This window comes from Petaurus breviceps, unplaced genomic scaffold (genome assembly GCF_028583685.1).
Source record: "Petaurus breviceps papuanus isolate PSGF00001 unplaced genomic scaffold, PetGlider_PUasm1.0 90383, whole genome shotgun sequence".
In the NCBI taxonomy this organism is placed as follows: Eukaryota; Metazoa; Chordata; class Mammalia; order Diprotodontia; family Petauridae; genus Petaurus; species Petaurus breviceps.
Window position 1 is genome coordinate 88,357 of NW_027187234.1, and position 18,084 is coordinate 106,440.

Sequence of the window (18,084 nt, forward strand, 5' to 3'; positions counted from 1 at the left end):
GAGAGAGAGAGAGAGAGAGAGAGAGAGAGAGAGAGAGAGAGAGAGAGTAGGAGGGGGAAGGAGGAAGAATTTTCTGAGTAAGGCTCTATTAACCCCAGTCTAAGTTTATCCGCAGTCTAACTTTAATCTCTCTCAAGGCCCTCCTAAACAACATTATATGTGGGTCACTCCGTGGCCTCCAGGTACTTTCATTAGCTCCGGTCGAAGAAGACAGGAAAGCAACAAAAGCGATGGAGCTGTCAGGACCTCCATAACCTTTACACTTTGTAGGAGCGGTCTCAGCATTGTGGAATAATCTGGGCTCCAGACCTGCCTTGGAGAGGTGGTAGTGGCATCTCCCTGTCCCACTGGAGGTATTTGCCAAACCGGTAGAGAGTGATAATCTCTTTTAGCGCTTGGGCCCCTTGAGCCAGGGAAGGTCTCCATCAAGTCGGTCAGCGAGGGAGGTTAGGAGCGCACTTCTAAGTATAGCAGCGGAGGCTTTTTACGGCACTAGAAAGAAGGCTAGGTTGCAGAGAGGCTCTACGGTAGGGGGCGAGGTCCAGAGGTTAAAAAAAGACAGAGATGTTCCTTTTTTCGGCTGATCAAAAAACCAACCTAGCACAAAATGACTGAGCCTCGGATCCTAGATCCTGGTCGGGAAAGTGAGCTGGGAGGTTCTCTACCCCTCGCTGAGTCAGCTCGGGCTTTATCCGTGACATTTCCTAGGATGCTTAGGGATGGTCTCTTCCTCCACAGCAGTGGTGGCCAGAGTTTGTTCTGCTGCTTAGGATAAGCGGGAAGCACATTGTCTAAAATAAAAGAATAAGGCAACAGGATGAAGATAACGATATATAACTAGCATCTGTGCAGCGCTTTAAGTTTGTAAAAATGTTTTGCACATATTACCGCATTTGATCCTCAAACAATTCTGTAAGATACGTGTTATTATTACAGATCCTATTATACGCTGTTGCAGATGAGGAAGCTGCGATTGAAAGAGGTTGAATGACTTGCCCAGGCTCCCACAGCTAGTAAGTATGTGAGGCGAAATAAATGGAGGCTAGGCCTTAACAGGAAACGCCGCACCTCCGGTGCTAATCCCTCCATCCCCCCAAAGACTACCTGTTCATTAGTGTCACTCGAGAGGAAGTTTATGTACCAGAGTAAAAAGAGCAGGAAGATGTGGAAGCCGGGCTGGGAACTGGCTCGGAGCGAAGTTGGGAAGCCTTTATTCCTCACGTCCATGACCCAGTCCCACAGGTTGGAAATTCGAATACCGAGAAGAAGACATAGCATTTGGGGCCATCCACACAAGGTTCCAGACACGAATAAAGGTCAGTAACCTGGAGCTCCGCATTTCAACTTGCCAGGTCTCTGTGGAAGACTTTGTATGCCTAAAATGAGTCTTTCAAAGAGAGGGCTGGGGGCGGGCAGTCCTTCGGCACCCCGAGAGTCAGTACAAGGGCGGAGCATTGGGCGGGGTCAGAACTAGGGGCGGAGAGCAAGGCCGCGTGGGTGCCTCCCTCTAGCACGCTGGACAGCTCCTTTCCCAGAGCCTTCGGGCCCGCGGTTTTGTTAAGCTGAATGCATCAACGGAGTTGGCCCCTGGGGAGAACGAGGGGCGTCTCCGACGCTAGCCCTTACTCCCTCCCAACTCCCACCCCCGCTCACTGGCCCCCTTCCCACTGCCCGCCCTCCCCAGCTTAGCCCCTAGCCCTGGCCAAGCGCACATTGAGCCTCTAGGTCGCCACAGAACGGGCTGGGTAAGACGTCTCCTCTGTCCTTCCAACTCAGCCTTCGGAAACCAGACCCCGGGCCGCAGCAGGGTATCAGAGATGCTGCTCGAGCCGGACCCCGAGCGGGACAGGGAGAGGCCCGGAGTTCCTGCAGCCGCCGCGGTCTGTGCCTTCGGCGAGACCCAAGGTAAAAGCTTTGAGTCCGCTAAAAGGCCCGAGTTAATTTACTTCCCGTAAGTCCCTACTGTGTTATGTGTGTCTAAATGTGCGTGTGAGAATCAGACAACCTGCTAGTATTTTGTGCATTTGAGAGTAATAAAGTGAGAGTGTAAGTGAAGGTAGTAAATGTGGGAGTGTTAGTGAGGGTAGTTGAAGTGTGGGGGTCTAAGTGAATGAGGGTAATAAATGTGGGAGTCTAAGTGAATGAGGGTAGTATAGTGTGCAAGTGGGTGCTTACCGCTTACTCTGTACCTGTTATCCTTAAAGGTGTGATCCTGTCTATGTGAGATAATATGATGATAAACCCCGATCCTGGGCCCTCGGCATCCTGAGAAGCCGTCCCCAGCCACCAGACATGTGGGAGTATTCCTCAGAAGGAGACCTCTCTTAACTCAGCTCTTTAGAAGACCCCCTCCCTCCCCACACACTTAAAACTCCTTCGACCTTTCAGTGCACCTAGGAAGGGAATCCACGTGAAGGGGGGGGGGGTGTCTCCAGACCTATAGTGCTTTCCCCACAAGACTTTTCACTGTCCCCCACCTCCGCGTTAGTTCTCCAGGTCGTTGGCTGAATAATGAGGGCGATTGTTGGTACCACCCTGGCCAGATGCCGAGCGCGTGGGGGACCCGCCCCCAACCCATCACTCAGTTGGACAGGCCGGTCCGCCCCCTCTCCTCTGGCACTGCCTGGGATGGGATGAAGCGTCACACACTGTGATATTTAGGGACAGACTGTGCCCTTTCTATACTCTCTCTGGCCCAACCTGACCACCACAGGCATATTTGCGGGGGAAGGGGTGGGGAGAGAAAAACTGGGAAAATCAGAAAAATCCTGGGAGAAAGTGTTCTCTTGTTTGTATTTGTAATTCATTCTCTCTCTCTCTCTCTCTCTCTCTCTCTCTCTCTCTCTCTCTCTCTCTCTCTCCTCTCTCCCCTCCCTCTCTCTCTCTCTCTCTCTCTCTCTCTCTCTCTCTCTCTCTCTCTCCTTCCCCCAAAGAAAGACAGAAACAGAGACAAAATTAAGATGTTATATAGAACAAGAGTTGGGAAGTGTGGGGAGATTGTTGGATCCTAAACAAATGACTCCCTTAGTTCTGCTTCTTTAATCTCTCTTCCCTTTCTCTGCAGTCTTGTATTCCCCTTCATTTCCCCATCAGGCTGTCTCTGTCGTCATTAGAGTATTCGTACTTTTGTTTCTGTCTGAGTAGATCCTATTCTGCCTGATCTGAGCTCCATGCCTCCCCAACATTAGTGAAAAGTAGTGGGATTCATCCCTACTCAGACCCTCGAATCCAATTGCTCAGTTTACTTTCCTGACCTGGGGGTGGGGGCCAGAGAGAGAAGGACTTCAAGATTATGTTCCCCGATGTCTCATTCCTTCTGCTGGAGATGTGGATGATTCAAGTATATCTTCCTTTGCCTGCCTGCCCTGAGTCCAGAAATTGAAGGGTGACCTAGGAACAGAATTCCCCAGATTATTTAACCTTGCATACTGAATTAAAATGTGTGTGAGAGTGTGTTTGAGTGTCACTGGAGCTTTGCCTTTCTTCCACTTTCTCCCTGGTCCCTCCAGCCCAGATCCTAGAGATCATTCCTTAAGATTCCTGAGATGGGAGAGGGGAGAAGAGGAATCCATGTTCCCTAGTGGCGGTTTTTTTTTTCTTAACAGGTGTTAGGAAGAGGCCAGTTTAGCTTAGGGCAAAAACAAACAAACAAACAAACCCAAACTCCAGTGAATTTAAGCTACCGCCTGCCCGGGTTAGAAGGGTGGGGAGTGCAAAAATGGGCAGCGGTGTAGAGGAGCTGAACCCGAAGGAAAAATCATGTGAGGAAGAGGGAAAGAAAGGAGAAATTAAGAAAGGAAAAGGAAGCCCAAGGGCCCAGGAAATCTCTTGTAGGGGGGTGGAATCCGAGGTAATCACAGCTTCAGCCCCCTTGGTCTCATGCCCCTCAAACTCCTATTCTATCCTAAATCCTTAGGAAAGAATCGGGGAATTCACCAAATCAAAGTTATCTGGGCTTGGGTGCAGCTTCCATGATTGTCAATTAACTTTTAAAAATGCCCCCACCTCAAGTCTTCTCTTAAGGCAGCGTGGCCCCCTACCTTTCGTCTTGAGTGTACTATGGGTGCTGGAAGAAAAAGCTGTAGTTTATTTCTATTAAGACCAACCCAGTAAACAACACTCCGCCTGATTTCCCTAGGCGCTGCAGAAAGATAATTCCTTTCTCAATGATCGAGAGCGCAGGACTGAAGGATCCCAGACACAATGAGGGGTCCTAAAAAGAAACTACCGTCTCCTGGATCCCTCTTTCCAGTCACTGAACAATTACCGGCCTTGTTCGATCTCCCCAACCCTGGGAAGCTTAGTACTGGGGCCTGGAGGGTGGGCATTCAAGCGGCTCAGCACAGGTTTGGCTACCTACAAATCGAAGAGAATGGTTTGGGGGCCAGTTATCCTATGGGCTCCAGGCTTGGAAGAATTCAGTTTCAATACCATCAGTTTCCCAAAAAGGAACCCATTTCCTCACACTTGCTGGAGCCTTCTGAACGCTTACTGACAGTTAACTGGAGCCCCGTCTCAGCTTGGGAATGGGAGGCAGGGCGGAAAAAGCTGGTGTTCCCTAGACCTCCGGACACCTGTGGCCCTTTCTCTCGCTAGCCAGAGGCGAGTCTAGAAGGAGGGAGACAGGATTCAGTATAAGTGCTCCACCCGCAGGACCTCTGGAGTCATCTACTCTTACTCCCGGGACTGGGATCTCCAGTGGTCAGAGTAGTTTGAAGCCGGAACAAAGCGGGGTTTCTCCCGGAAACTATCCCTAAAGGGCTGAGTTTTGTGACTGGTTGTTTTCTTCCGGGGGGGGGGAGAGAGAAGGGGTGAGAGGGAGAGGAGATGAGGGACTGTTTCTCGGAGTCCTGGGCTTGAGTTTCTAGTGAATCTTCCTCAGATTCAAACTATCGCACGTGAATTACGAAGACTGGTTTCCAAGCACACTTTTTATCTCTGTCATGTTCGCTTGGGACGGGATGGGGGCAAAAATGTTGCGGGAATTTCGAGCACGCTGCCGGTGGCGGTCAAACGCGGTTCTCTGCGTCCTGCCCCCCATCCCCCACCCATAAACACGACATCTCACTCGCCAACTGCCCCGCCTCTCCCAGGCCCCGAGAGGCTAGCAGAGCCCCGTGCCTCTGGGTGCTGTGGCTGTTAATTAGTCTTGTCTCAGGGTACAGCAGAAACCAGTCATTCTTCGCCCCTGTGCGCTCCAGCGCGTCTGCCAGGCTGCAGCTCCCCCACCCCTAAGTCCCCTGGTCTGTCAGTGCAGGCGGCCTCTGAGTTCCCCTGTAGACGCCAGGAGCTCGCCGAGCACTCCCAAAGGGGGGCGGGGGCACAGAAGGTGGGAGCGAGAGGGGGCGTGGGGAGAAGAGGAAGGAAGGGAGGTTCGGTATCCAAACCTAGTCCGGAGCGCGAATCCAGCGATTGGAGAAGCCGATAGAGGGCTGTCTGGCCTGGGTCTGGCCCTGCGTTTTCTATAGTCCCAAAGTTTATTTCCTGAGGAGTCTGCTGGGGAGTCCCCCAGCTCCAGAAACCAGGGGAGTAGGCGGCGGGCGATGCAAGATGGACGCCCTTAAAGAACTGGGGTCGGGGAAAGACTCCGCCGGGACAGACATGCTGCTCGCGCTGCTAGCACAGAACGAGGACCTGCGCAAAGGTAGGGGTACAAAGGCCTGAGCCGGGATCCCTCATACCCAGCGAGGCCCAGAGAAGAGGGGAGGGAAACCTTGGGGTACTTGCCCACATTCCCCTGTTCCTTAGAGATTCTTTGAGTAGGGATTTCTTGGGCCACGTCTTCTCTGCTGTCCGGAGTTCAGGGTCAACCCCCTGACCCAATGATAAAAGCTTAGGCGCCAAAGTCCGCTTGGGGAGGATCCCCAGAACTTGGGGGGAGAGGCCAGTACTGGGGTGAAGAGAACAGAGGTACTAGGAAATGGTTTCTTTTTGGAGGCCATAGGGAAGGAGAATCAAATGCTACCCCAACATCAGTGGAGGATCGTGCCCCTATCTTCAAACTATTCCACTCCCTCCCAGACCAGAGTGAGCTGACCGCTCTCTGTGCCTAGTCAACTTCTCCATAGGCTCTGGCCTCCATCTCCTAGCCCTTTCCTATCTCAGAGCAGGGGACAAACCTGGCTATTGTGACTCCCAGGGTTCCTTTTCTTGGAGAACACGGGTGAGTGCAGGCCCCACACTCAGGACAGAAGAACCAGCGGTTCCTATCTTGTTTAAGGAAATGGAGAATCCCGGTGTTATCACCAAAGGCAGTCAGACTGAGGGAGCCAGGGCAGGCTTTGTTCACATTTTGAAAATCCGGCGTTTAGCATGTATAAATTGCTGTAGAGGTGTGTGTTTGTTGGCGCTGTCTCTGTATGGAGAGTTTCATTTCCTATGTGTGTAGAGTCGTGAATATGTGTGTTTTGAGTCTATATGTGTACATTTCATTTTAGGTATTTGGGGTTTGTGGGTATTGTGTAAATTCACGAGTTTTAAGGGAACTAGTTCTTTCCCTTGCAATTGAGTATGGGTTGTATTTGTGTCTGTTTTTAAATGTTTGTATTGTGTTAAATTCGTTTGTGCTGTTTATATGGGAGTGTATATTTGTGCATGTGTGTGGTTTTTGCATATGCATCTCTCTCCCTGTGTCTTTCTGTAGGGTTGTATCTCTATGATGTCGAGTATATCTAGTCTATGACAATAGTTTAGCGTGTGTTGGATTGGGTTAGGATGTTTTGTTGGTATACTCTCCCCGTGTTGTTTAAATATGTTGGGTTGTGTTGAGTTAATGTGTATCCTATAGATTTGTTCTGGGATCTATTGGGTTAATATGGATATTCAACTTTCATTCTAAAGCATGACTCCCTGGGACTCAGGCTTTAAGTCTCAGGCATTCTGTGTGGGAGTTTCTGTGTCCTGGGGATGAGCTCTCCCCTGATAGAATCAAGTCTCAAAGGAAGAGGAAATAAGAGGGAACCTAGTCCAGGCCAGAGCTTTCCTTTAATTCTGCTATGGGTGCAGAGGCCAAAGTGGAGGAGTAAGAAGAGGCACCATTCAAAGTAAAGAGACAGTGCAGGACTGAGTAAAGGCCTCCTCGTTGGACTGCAGGTCTTCAGGGCAAGAGAAACTCTTCCTGGAAATGGTGGTCCCAGAAGCTCTCTAAGATTCAGTTCCTGGGATTCTCTAATCTTGTTGCTCCTACACACACTATCTTTATTCCCTGCTCAGAGCAGGCCCTCCCTCTCCTTTCTCTCAAAGCCCCTCCACCTCTGATATCTGAACTCAAAGGAATTTTAAGCCCACATGTCCAGAACCCAAATCTAAAAGCACATACTGGACCTGTCCCCAAACACCCACTTTATTGTTTCCTCAGACCAGAGCCTGCTTATTGGTCAGGACTTCTTGGTTCCAAATTTTGAAGTACTTTTCCTGGTAGATCACAAAAACCTACATAGATTCCTGCCCAAGGCCAGAGGCTCTGAGCAGTGCCAAAGCCACAGGTTCTGGGTTTTCCCTCCATCTGAGCCTCCTTAGGCTTCAGAACCTTCTAAACTTGGAGCTAACTGCTGACTTTGACTGGTGAGAAAATTGACATTCCATTCAGATCAGTTCTATACTGACAAAATTCCCCAAACTATGGATCAGGAAACCCTGGATCTAGTCTGTTCCCTCCCCCCCCCCACACCTCAGCTATGTGAACATGTGAAGATGCACATTGAGAACTTTGATGGGATACTATCTCCAAAATAAGCCCCACACAAACCTCAGTCCTCTCGGGTCATGAAGTAACAACAGTGCACACATGTATATTACTCTAAGGTTTGCAAATCGTCTCCTTATAACAAGCTCACAAGTTAGGTAATACTCATTATTGTTAGACGCATTTTGCAGCTGAGGAAACTGGGGTTTGAGGTAAAATAATTCATTCTTCGTCACAAAGTGTCTGACCCAAGAGTGAAACTTAGGTATCCTGATTCCAGGCTTAGAGAAACGGAAAGGTAGTGACTTCCATAGGTGAGAAAGGAGGAATCCTGGGGGTGGGGAAGGAGAGAAGGGTCAGATCTAGGGTTCGGGTTTTGATTCAACCTGCTTTTACTTATTTATTTTTAACGGAGATTCCAAGGAAGGGGTTGGCCTAAGGGACTGAGGGGAAAGGGGTGGGGTGGGAAGAAAGGGGGCGAGAGCGTTCAGCAAGACCTGCTTCTGGAGAGAGGGAGTTAGAAAATAAGCAGAAGGGAAACGTCTATAAGCACTCGAGAACATATCTAGCAGAGCGCACCTGTGTGAAGCCACGATGCAACGTAAGAAATACTCTTGAGGAAGTTAGGAATGGGAGGCTTTTTTTGGGAGCGGGTTAGGGAATGGAGGGAGGGGATCAGCTGTCAACTGTACTCGGTGCTGAATTTTGCCAGATGTTGCACAGAGGTGAGCATTAACAATAGCTTCTGAAATCTTCAGCCGACTCCTGCTTCGCCAGTTTGAGGAACTGTCCGTGGTTTTGGGTGCTGAAAATCTGAGCGAATCTTTACTAACAGTTTAGGCTGCCGTGTCGCTTGTTTGTTCACTCAGCTTTCTTAGACTGTTGTTACCCTGCCCTCCATTCCTCTTCGGGGACCTAGATAGTCGTCTCCAAGATATAGGTGAGGTGTGTGTGAGCGTGATCCCTATTTTGTTGGCTGGATTTTGGAGAAAGTGTAGTAAATGTTAACCCGGGGACCCCGTCTCAGCTGTACCTTCGTGGACACAGATCAGCAGAAGCTTATCGCTCTGGATTGTTTCTCGGAACTGGAATGGGTAGGACTGGACTTCAACTACTGCTCAGAATACTCTCCCCAAACCGGGAACTAGGTGACATTTTAAGCTAAAATCCACGTTGTGTATAGTCTAGGCCCCGAACATATGGACCCCTGTGACCTCTGACTTAGGAGGCATACAGACATTGTTTTGAGTGAGGAAAGGAGGGCATGGGACCCTTGGCTTTTCATCTTGGAACTTTCCGAGTATCCCGATACTGTGAGTTTAGGGACTGCAGAAGTAGTTTCCTTTTTTCCTCTTTGCCCTGACTGTTCCAGTGGCTTTCAATTCTGCCATCATGTCTGTAGATTGACTAGTGAAGTGTTCAGGGTGGAGTGCGTTCTTAGCTCCCCAGAACCTCCCCCACCCCCCCATTCCTCCTGAAAGACCTAGGTCTAGGGGATGGATGACTAACTCTGTTTTTACATAGGTATCATTTTTTATCTTTTGTGTTAATTTTTTTTGCGGGAGGGTGGGGTGGAGGAGAGTAATCCTTCACTCCACACGTGCCTTTGGGGATAAAAGGACACCCTCTCATTCCCGGAAACCCTCACTCCTTATCCTCCATTCCAGTGAAATAGTAGTTCCAGACTCTATTATCCAACTCCAAGCTCCCAGGGAGTTCAGTTTAGGTTCTGCCACTGACTGCAACCTGAGTGTACTTGTTCTCCAGCTCTTGCTGAATTGGGTGAACAGAGGAGAAATGTCCTGGGATCGGTTGCATTGGTGTGATGATAATTAAAGGAAGAGTAGACGGATCCAGAGAACAAACTTGGTAGGAGAGGGAGAGTGTCCACGTGTGTATGCAGACAAACAGCCCTCATAGACGCTGAGTGCATCGAAATGTGTGTTCTCCTGTGTATGGGGGAATGTAAATTCAAAAGCAGTCACAAATGTTGCATACTAATGAAGACGTCCACGGTGTATCCGATAAATAAATACACAGTGTACTGGACTGGCAGTATATTTCTTTCTATACCTGCATCGTAGTTGGTGTGTTTGTGAACGAACAATTCAATATTTTGTGTGATCAGATCCAACTCCAACTATAAAAATTTCAAACAAATGCTACACAATATATCTGGATAAGCAGTTACTTCTGGGACAATCTGTATGCAACAGATCCAACGGGAGATCTATGCGTTTGCTTCTGTGTACTGCCTGTCTAAATATTTTCCCGTTTCCATCACATACTCATACAAATATGTAGATGGCTCACAAAACCTGAGTTTCTTTATAAGAAGTGACCCTCCACACCCACCTATTTATATTCCATATTATAGGCACATGAGGGCTATGTGGTGTCTATATATTCCGAAGTGACACAGATAATTTCTATATCAATATCAGAGAATATGGAATCCCTAGGGCCGAAGTGAGAAACCAGGATAGGCAACAAGAAAACTCCTAGCTCTGTCTGTGGCCAAGCATTAGGGCAGAGAATTGTAGGAAGAGATTCTTTTCCCTTCTGGCTGAGATACCTGGAGATGGGCCCCAGGAAAAGCGGGCATGAGCTGAGCTCTCAGTCCAAGTGAGCCTCTTCCCTCTTTTCCCCTTCCACGCAGAGATCCCCTTGTGCGCCGGCTGCAACCAGCACATCGTTGACAGGTTCATCCTCAAGGTCCTGGACCGGCACTGGCACAGTAAGTGTCTCAAGTGCAGCGACTGTCAGACACCGTTGGCCGAGAAGTGTTTCAGCCGTGGGGACGGCGTCTATTGCAAGGAGGACTTCTTCAAGTGAGTGGGGAAGCGGGAGACAACGGGCATCAGGAGAAGGGCTAAAGGCTTCAGATTAGTCCCTGAAAGGCAGACCTGCAGGCACTGTTAACTCTTTCCATTCTGAAGTTAAAGGGCATCCAGCTGAGACTAGACAAAGTGGGGTACAAGGTTTTGGAGTGGGGTGAAGGTGGCGGAGAAACTGGCATCGTCTGTTTCTTACATAGCAAGGTAGCCACTACTATCCTTATCAAGCTCTAGTAGGTAATTAGAGTTTATTTTCTAATCGAACGAGAGTCACTGTGAGCTCGGGGCAACTTTTCTTCTATCTGGAGTGTAGAGAGGAGCCACACGTAACGAAACCCGCCCAGGTTAGTCTCCTTCCATCCGGGAGAGAGGGGAGTCCGTTTGTGGGGTAGACCCCTGGTTGCGGTTCTCTGTTCCTGGCTTTGGCCGAATGCTTCAGGATAATCTTATCATGCAGGGGGGACAACGGGGTTTCTATGACTAAATGCAAAACCTCGGGCTTCAGGTCATTCCCCCTCTCAACTCCTCGGAATAGGACTCTACAGAGAATTGCTTGTTGGAAAAGTTAAAGCACATAGGCTAGGCATTTATAATAATTAACTGTATATTACACATAAAGATTATGTGGTATCGTAGTTATATTTGTATAGTTAAATCTCTTACCCATCTATGATTTCATTCGATTCTCAAAATAATCCCTTGAGACAGACAGCAGGGATTATTATAGCCATTTCACAGATAAGGAAACTGAGGGTCTCTGAAGGTGATGTAATTATTTAGATCACACATAAAGGAAGTAGCAGAACTCAGGTCTGTTGACTCCAAGACCAGGGCTCTTTCTGCTGCAGCAAGATTTTAATTAGCATTTTTATCATAGGTGCACCCTCTATTGCCCTGTTCCTATCCTCTATTACTCCCCAAGTCCTGAGCCTTTGGCCTTTATCCTTCAGGAGGTTCGGGACCAAATGCGCAGCATGCCAGCAGGGCATCCCGCCTACACAGGTGGTTCGGAGGGCCCAAGACTTCGTCTACCACCTACACTGTTTTTCCTGTGTGGTTTGCAAGCGGCAGCTAGCTACAGGCGACGAGTTCTATCTCATGGAAGACAGTCGGCTGGTCTGCAAGGCCGACTACGAGACTGCCAAGCAGCGGGGTAAGGTCGCTGCAGCACTGAGTGAAGAGGAAATTTGTGAGGGAAGAGGGGCAACTTATATATTCAGAGGTCTCGTATCTTCTCTTGTGGAAATCCTGTAGTTCTCCCTGGAGGAGAGAGAGAGAGAGAGAGAGAGAGAGAGAGAGAGAGAGAGAGAGAGAGAGAGAGAGAGAGAGAGAGAGAGAGAGAGAGAGAGAGAGAGAGAGAGAGAGAGAGAGAGAATCAAGTAATCAAGTTAGCACTTACTCCCTGGAAAAGGAACTTAGATTTCCCTGGTTGCTTTTCTTTAGCTAAGAGGAAAAAAAACTATCTGAGTAATTCAGTCATATGTGAAGGGTGGACTTAATTTTCCGAATAAATCCCTCAATTCTGACCGTGAAGTAAGCCAACAACAGGGAATGGGGTGAAAAAAAGGAGGCTCTACTAATTTAAAAGGAAAGGAGATGGGAGGGAGCAGAATCTGAAAAAGATTACAGGCCATATATATAAATCCAAGAATAAAATCTGTCTTGTTATTCTTATCAAATAATGTAACAGATGTTACAATTTATATCACCCTCTCCTCTGTGAGAGAAGGGCCTGCCTTTTCACCAAGAAGAGCTCATAGACTATAGGAGCCATAGAATCAGAGAACTTTCAAACCACAGAATCAGAGAATAATAAAAACAATGGAACCATTAGACTCGGAAAGGTCTGGGGAACATAGAAAAATACCAGAGCTGGAAGGAACCTGCGAAGTCGCCTGGCCCCCACCCCTGCCCTCATTTTATGGTTCCTAGTTCTTCTGGGTTTCGAGAGCTTCAGGGACCAGGGATGGGTGTCCCTGCGGAAAGGTGTCAGCGGAGCGCTCCTCTCGTTGCAGAGGCCGAATCAACAGCCAAGCGGCCTCGGACCACTATTACTGCGAAGCAGTTGGAGACTCTGAAAAATGCCTACAACAACTCTCCCAAGCCTGCGCGCCACGTCCGGGAACAGCTTTCTTCTGAGACTGGTCTCGACATGCGGGTGGTTCAGGTCAGGGACTGCCATAGTCCTTTGCCCCGCCCCACCGGGAGAACCTCAATTACCCGGGCCCCGAGCCGAGTGTACTGTGGAGACTCAAACCAGCCGAACTCAACCTTGCTGGGTTGGATCCGGTGTCAGTAGAGAATGCTGGGTGGGGGACCCAGGGTTGATCTGAATCAGTTTTCATTTTCCCTCTTCCCAGTCACAACCTAATACAGGGGCTCATAACCTTTTTTTGTTTCATGAACCTTTTGAGCATTCTGGGAGATTCAATGGGCCTCTTCTCTAAAACTGTTTTAATGCTTAAAAGACATAAGGTTTCAGAGGAAACCAGTTATATTGAAATGACGCTATAAAAATATTTTTTAAAAAAATTAATGGGCCCCATACTAAGAACCCTTGCCCTAGATAATCACAAAGAAAAAAATCTACCTCTGAGAGCTTAACTGAAGGCAGGCAAAGTTCAGCTTTCTTGCTGTCCGAGGTCACTTACTCGTATCCTACCGCATTTTTTGCCCTGGTCAAAGAAAGACAAACGCGAGTAAAAACCGATCTCCAAGCCCTCAGTCGGCCGGAAGCGGGAGTCAAGACTTGGCCTTTTCGGTTCACCTGGCAGTGTCCTCTCCTCCTTTCTTCCCCTCCCCCTCCCCTCCCCCGTCCTTCATTGCCCCCAACAGGTCTGGTTCCAGAACCGACGAGCGAAGGAGAAGCGATTAAAGAAGGATGCGGGCAGGCAGCGCTGGGGTCAGTACTTCCGTAACATGAAACGCTCTCGGGGCAACTCCAAATCCGACAAGGACAGCATCCAGGAGGAGGGGCCGGACAGCGATGCTGAGGTCTCTTTCACAGGTGAGCAGGGGCAAAGGGAGAGGACGCCTCTCCTTTGCTATCCCAATCATTCCTCCAGTCCCTGATCCAGACTTGCAGACTGATACTCGCCAGGGAAGCTGTTGCCCTCTTTGGCTTAAGGCGAACTCCGGAAAGAATATCACTGGAAGCCTGGGGAGAGCATAAAATATTTCTTTTATTTCTGGATGACAGCAAAAGAGACTTTGTTATATGCATCTTCCCTCCCTGTCTCCCACTTTTTCTAGTGTACCCTTCTCCTCACCCCTAATCAGCAATTGTTGGTTAATTTAGACAGTGAAGATGGACAGATGATTTTTCAAAAATCCACCTTGGTGGCTAGATTATATGGATTGGTTATCTACACTAATCAACTGAGCTAGATAATTGTCTGACCATATTTCCCTCTGTTGACCAACCTTTAAATTAGAATTCCGGCTCTACAACTTTAGCACTCTTGCAGGGGTTTGTAGCAGGATTTATTGTGAAATTTTTAATCAATGGTAAAAGAAAAAAATCCAGACAGAGTTAGGAGTGACCTCAGAAGTTATGGATAGTACATTTAGGTGTTATTTACATTACAAAAGGCCTCTCTCAGAGAATGGATGGAAAGAACCTTAATTCAGAGTTGGGTTCTGATATTTGGTCTGTCTCTAATTGGCTATGAATACTTAGACAAGGCACTGGACAACTCTGGTCCTCAGTTTCCTTATCTGTAAAATGGGATAGCAATAACATTTCCTTTTAACCCCATGTTGCTAGGTGGTGTAGTTGAAGCATTTTGTAGAGTTTAAAGTCACACGAGTGTCTGGGGATGATTATTATGATTAGTCTTCATTATCTGTCAGTCTCTTATGGGTATAGATGGTAGGCAGAACACAACTAAAGCCCTGGCCTCCTCATACCCTCCTGTATGAACCAAAGCAAAAGGACACGAATAAGCAGAGGCAAAGTATCTTATCTCCATTTTTTGCTCATCCTTTTGAAGTTTGGTTTAGTAAAATTAGACAGATCTTTTCTTGGGAGTCATCAACCTTTGCCTCATTAAAGACAGCTAAAGCACACAATGGATAGAGCATTGGGCCTAGAGTCAGGAAGACCTGAGTTCAAATCCAGCCTCAGACATTTACTTGCTGTGTGACTCCAGTCAAATCACTTAGACTCTGCCCCAATTTCTTCAACAGTAAAATGGAGATCATAACAACACCCTACCCAAGGTTGTTGTGAGAATCAAATGAGATAATATTTGTAAAGCACTTGGCAACAGTGCCTGGCACATACCAGGCATTTAATAAATGCTTGTTTCCTTCCCTTCCCCTCTGCCCTGCCTTATTCTGGATTAGGCAAAATCAAAGGAAAACAGATTTCAGATTTTAACTGGAAGACCACCAGGAAGCAGCTGTGAAAGAGATAGGGGAAAGGCAATCTCAAAACTAAGGTCTTAAAGATCTCCCCTTCAACCTCAGTTTTACATCGACAAGAATGCTCACTCTTCCCTATATCCTTTTGTATAAGTGATGTACCTGCTGACCACCAGGAATGAATATTCTGTGAGCTACTTTTTCCTAGGAGATTTGTTCTGAATTTTTTACACTTTGTTCCATGACTGAACATGGCTAGTGCTCAGGCTGTGACTAGGGTTAGGACTCAATCTGTGAGCAAGATTATAGGTATCAGTGTAACTGGGGTTAGAACTGGATCAGGAGTCAATCTTGGGCAGTTCAATCTTTGATCCAAATTAGTGTTCAGTTTGTGACTGTGGTTAGGGCTCAGTCTGTGACCTTGGCATATATTTCTTCAGATAAAGCACCCAGCTATTCTGATTTTTAACCATATGAGTGTATTGGTCCAAACAAATTCAGTCTATCCAGTACTTTTCATAGAATATTTTCTCTGTTTTTATTATAGACGAGCCCGCCATGTCAGAGATGAGTCACTCCAATGGCATTTACAGCAATTTGAATGAGGCTTCACCATCAATGGGAAGGCCAGTGGGCACTAATGGTAGCTTCCCAATGGAGCACAGTGGCCTTCCTGCTCAGGACCAGTATCATGACCTTCGATCTAGTAGCCCCTATGGCATCCCCCAGTCTCCAGCCTCCTTGCAGACCCTGCCTGGTCACCAACCATTAATCTCCAGCTTAGTTTATCCTGACCCTGGCCTAGGCATTGTGGCTCCAGGTGGACCTGGGGTGCCCCAACCCATGCGGGTGATGGGAGGAAATGGACCCAGTTCTGACCTGTCAACAGGGAGCAGCGGGGGCTACCCTGACTTCCCAGCAAGCCCTGCCTCCTGGTTGGACGAGGTTGACCATGCCCAGTTTTGATACAGGATGCATTCCCAGCCCCAATGGAGCCTGAACCACAGGCTGGGTATTTGAGAACCACAGGACTACAGGCTACATCTACGGGGAGGAGGAGGTAAAGGGACAAAAGGATGGGCCCTGCCCTCCCTCCCTCTTCCTGTGCTGAACATCCAACCAGGTCATGGGCCACCTTGAAGACTTTGGATGCAGGGAAAGAATGTCAGGGGACCCCACAGATTCTTTCAGGACAAGACTGAATCCCCAGATGGAGACTTTTCAGGTTTGAAGAACTCTCCTCTTTTTCTTTCTGACTCTGCTCATTCTTGTACATGAGCATGGACTGGACCTCATTAGCAGTCTCCAGCTTTAAAAGACTGGTATTTGCTTTTTTTAAAAAATAGTCTTCTATTTCATCCCCTAGCAGAACATATCTGTAACGCTAGAGGAGAAATGTTGTTTCATTTATAGCCAATCCCTTCTCCAATCATTCTTCTCTGGCTGCGCCTCCCTATCTTGGTCCAACACAACTGATATTTTGGGATCTTTATTATTATTAGTTATTATTTTTATTTACATTTGCTGTTTACATATCAAATGTCAGTGACCTTAGTAAAAAAAAAAGCCTTCTTTATTTGGAGCCCCACAAATTCATAATTTGTTTTACTTTCCACATGTCATTCCCGACTCTCTGAGTCAACCACTCAGCATGGACAACACCAGGACCTGAACCTTCAGTGGTGCTGACATACCCTTTCAGAACACTGGCTGGTTGGACATCTGGTGCATTTCTCTGACTAACATGATTTCCTTTACCAGAGTCCCTTAATATCTTTCTTCAGGAAGCCTCTTTACTCCAACCACCACCTCTACCCCCCACCCCAGACATATACATATCCCTGTCTTTCTTGAATGAGTGAGATCGTCCTAGATCACCACTTACTCATTGACATCCCCCTCCCACATCACCCTACCCCCAGCTCCGACCTCTTGGGGAAGGAAGAACCCTATTGGATGGGGCTACCTCTACTTCTATCCACATCAAACTGTCTGGTGAAATAGTAGACAGCTCCTCCTCTTCTGTTTGAGCATATCCCTTCCAAGGGACTGTTTTCCCTGCCAAGATTGGTTTAAGTTTGTAAACACATGGAGTTCCCTTTTTGCTAGTTTCTTCTAAGACAGGGAAAACCCAAAATGGTTTGAGCTGCACTTAATGTCTGTTGCCAACACCCCCTTGTTTTTGTCCTTATGTTGGATTTGGATCCGGGATTTGGTATGGCTTTCCCTTGGACAGGGAGTCTGTCCCACAATGACTCTATTTTATCTGCCATTGGCCACTGGTCACCATAGGAGACATCTGTATTTCAGAAAGTCCCTCCAGGCCCAGGGAGAGCTGATTGTGAAAAATGAGAACAAAAAGACAAAATCACATGTATGTTGTTACCTGTAAAGCTGAATATTGAACTAACTGTAGATTATGTGAGCGTCCAGTGTCTTTTATTTATTCTCTGATGATCAAATATTTCAAGACTTCAATAAATTTGTCAGTTAAAGTCCATTTATTTTTAAATGTCTTTTACTAGCTTTGTACAAAGGATGCCCACTCTGGGCAGCTAAAGCTCCTTTTGGAAAATAATGAAACATTTTGTTTAAAAGGTTGCACATTCATCATGGCATAGAAGAAGTAAGCAGCATGGGAGTATTTGTATCTTGTTTGAATATTAGTTCTCACTTGTCATTTGATTTTAGCCATGTTTCTGAGGATTTGGAATATAAGCAGAGCTACACTGAAATAGTGTAGGAGGTATATTTGTTCAGGTACAAGTTGGACTAACTGGCTTCTGAAGTCTCTTCATCTCTAAAGAAAATGTGTGTGTGCACATGTGTGCATGCATATGCACAATCAATTTGCATGTATTCAGTGCCATGGGAAAGGGAATTTGAAATCAAATAATTTATTCTGGGTCTTAGGTTAAACATAGATGGAGAAGGCAAAGTGGTGTGACTTTCCCCTGTGTATTAGGAGTTTAGTCAATTTATCACTAAGTATTAAGCACCTACTCTGTTCCAGGCATTGTTGAGGTCCCTGGGGATACAAGAACAAAGCTGAAAAAAGCTCTGCCCTCAAGAAGCTTACATTTCTACCTGGGAAATAGCATATGAATATGGATATAATTACATGCAAAATACATACAAAGTAAATACCAGCTACTTTTGGAGTCGGGAGGCCCTGGAAGTTAGGTGGTGTTAGGAAAA

At 47.3% G+C, this 18,084-nt stretch overlaps 1 protein-coding gene across 1 annotated transcript; it reads left to right on the plus strand.

Annotated features, from left to right (window-relative positions):
• Window positions 1-5,489: 5,489 nt before the first annotated feature.
• Window positions 5,490-17,330, plus strand: LHX3 (LIM homeobox 3). The gene is made up of 6 exons (XM_069108349.1): window positions 5,490-5,644; window positions 10,344-10,515; window positions 11,472-11,674; window positions 12,537-12,688; window positions 13,357-13,528; window positions 15,434-17,330. Exons 1-6 carry the CDS (start codon window positions 5,551-5,553, stop codon window positions 15,850-15,852), a joined length of 1,212 nt encoding a protein of 403 aa, XP_068964450.1. The 5' UTR covers window positions 5,490-5,550; the 3' UTR covers window positions 15,853-17,330.
• Window positions 17,331-18,084: the final 754 nt, after the last annotated feature.

Excerpts from the sequence above, each read along its gene's own strand:
- LHX3 (XM_069108349.1), top strand. The coding sequence starts at position 5,551 with ATGGACGCCCTTAAAGAACTGGGGTCGGGGAAAGACTCCGCCGGGACA. Across the intron at positions 5,645-10,343 it reads GAACGAGGACCTGCGCAAAG|AGATCCCCTTGTGCGCCGGC; the intron begins GTAGGGGTACAA and ends CCTTCCACGCAG. Across the intron at positions 11,675-12,536 it reads CGAGACTGCCAAGCAGCGGG|AGGCCGAATCAACAGCCAAG; the intron begins GTAAGGTCGCTG and ends CTCTCGTTGCAG.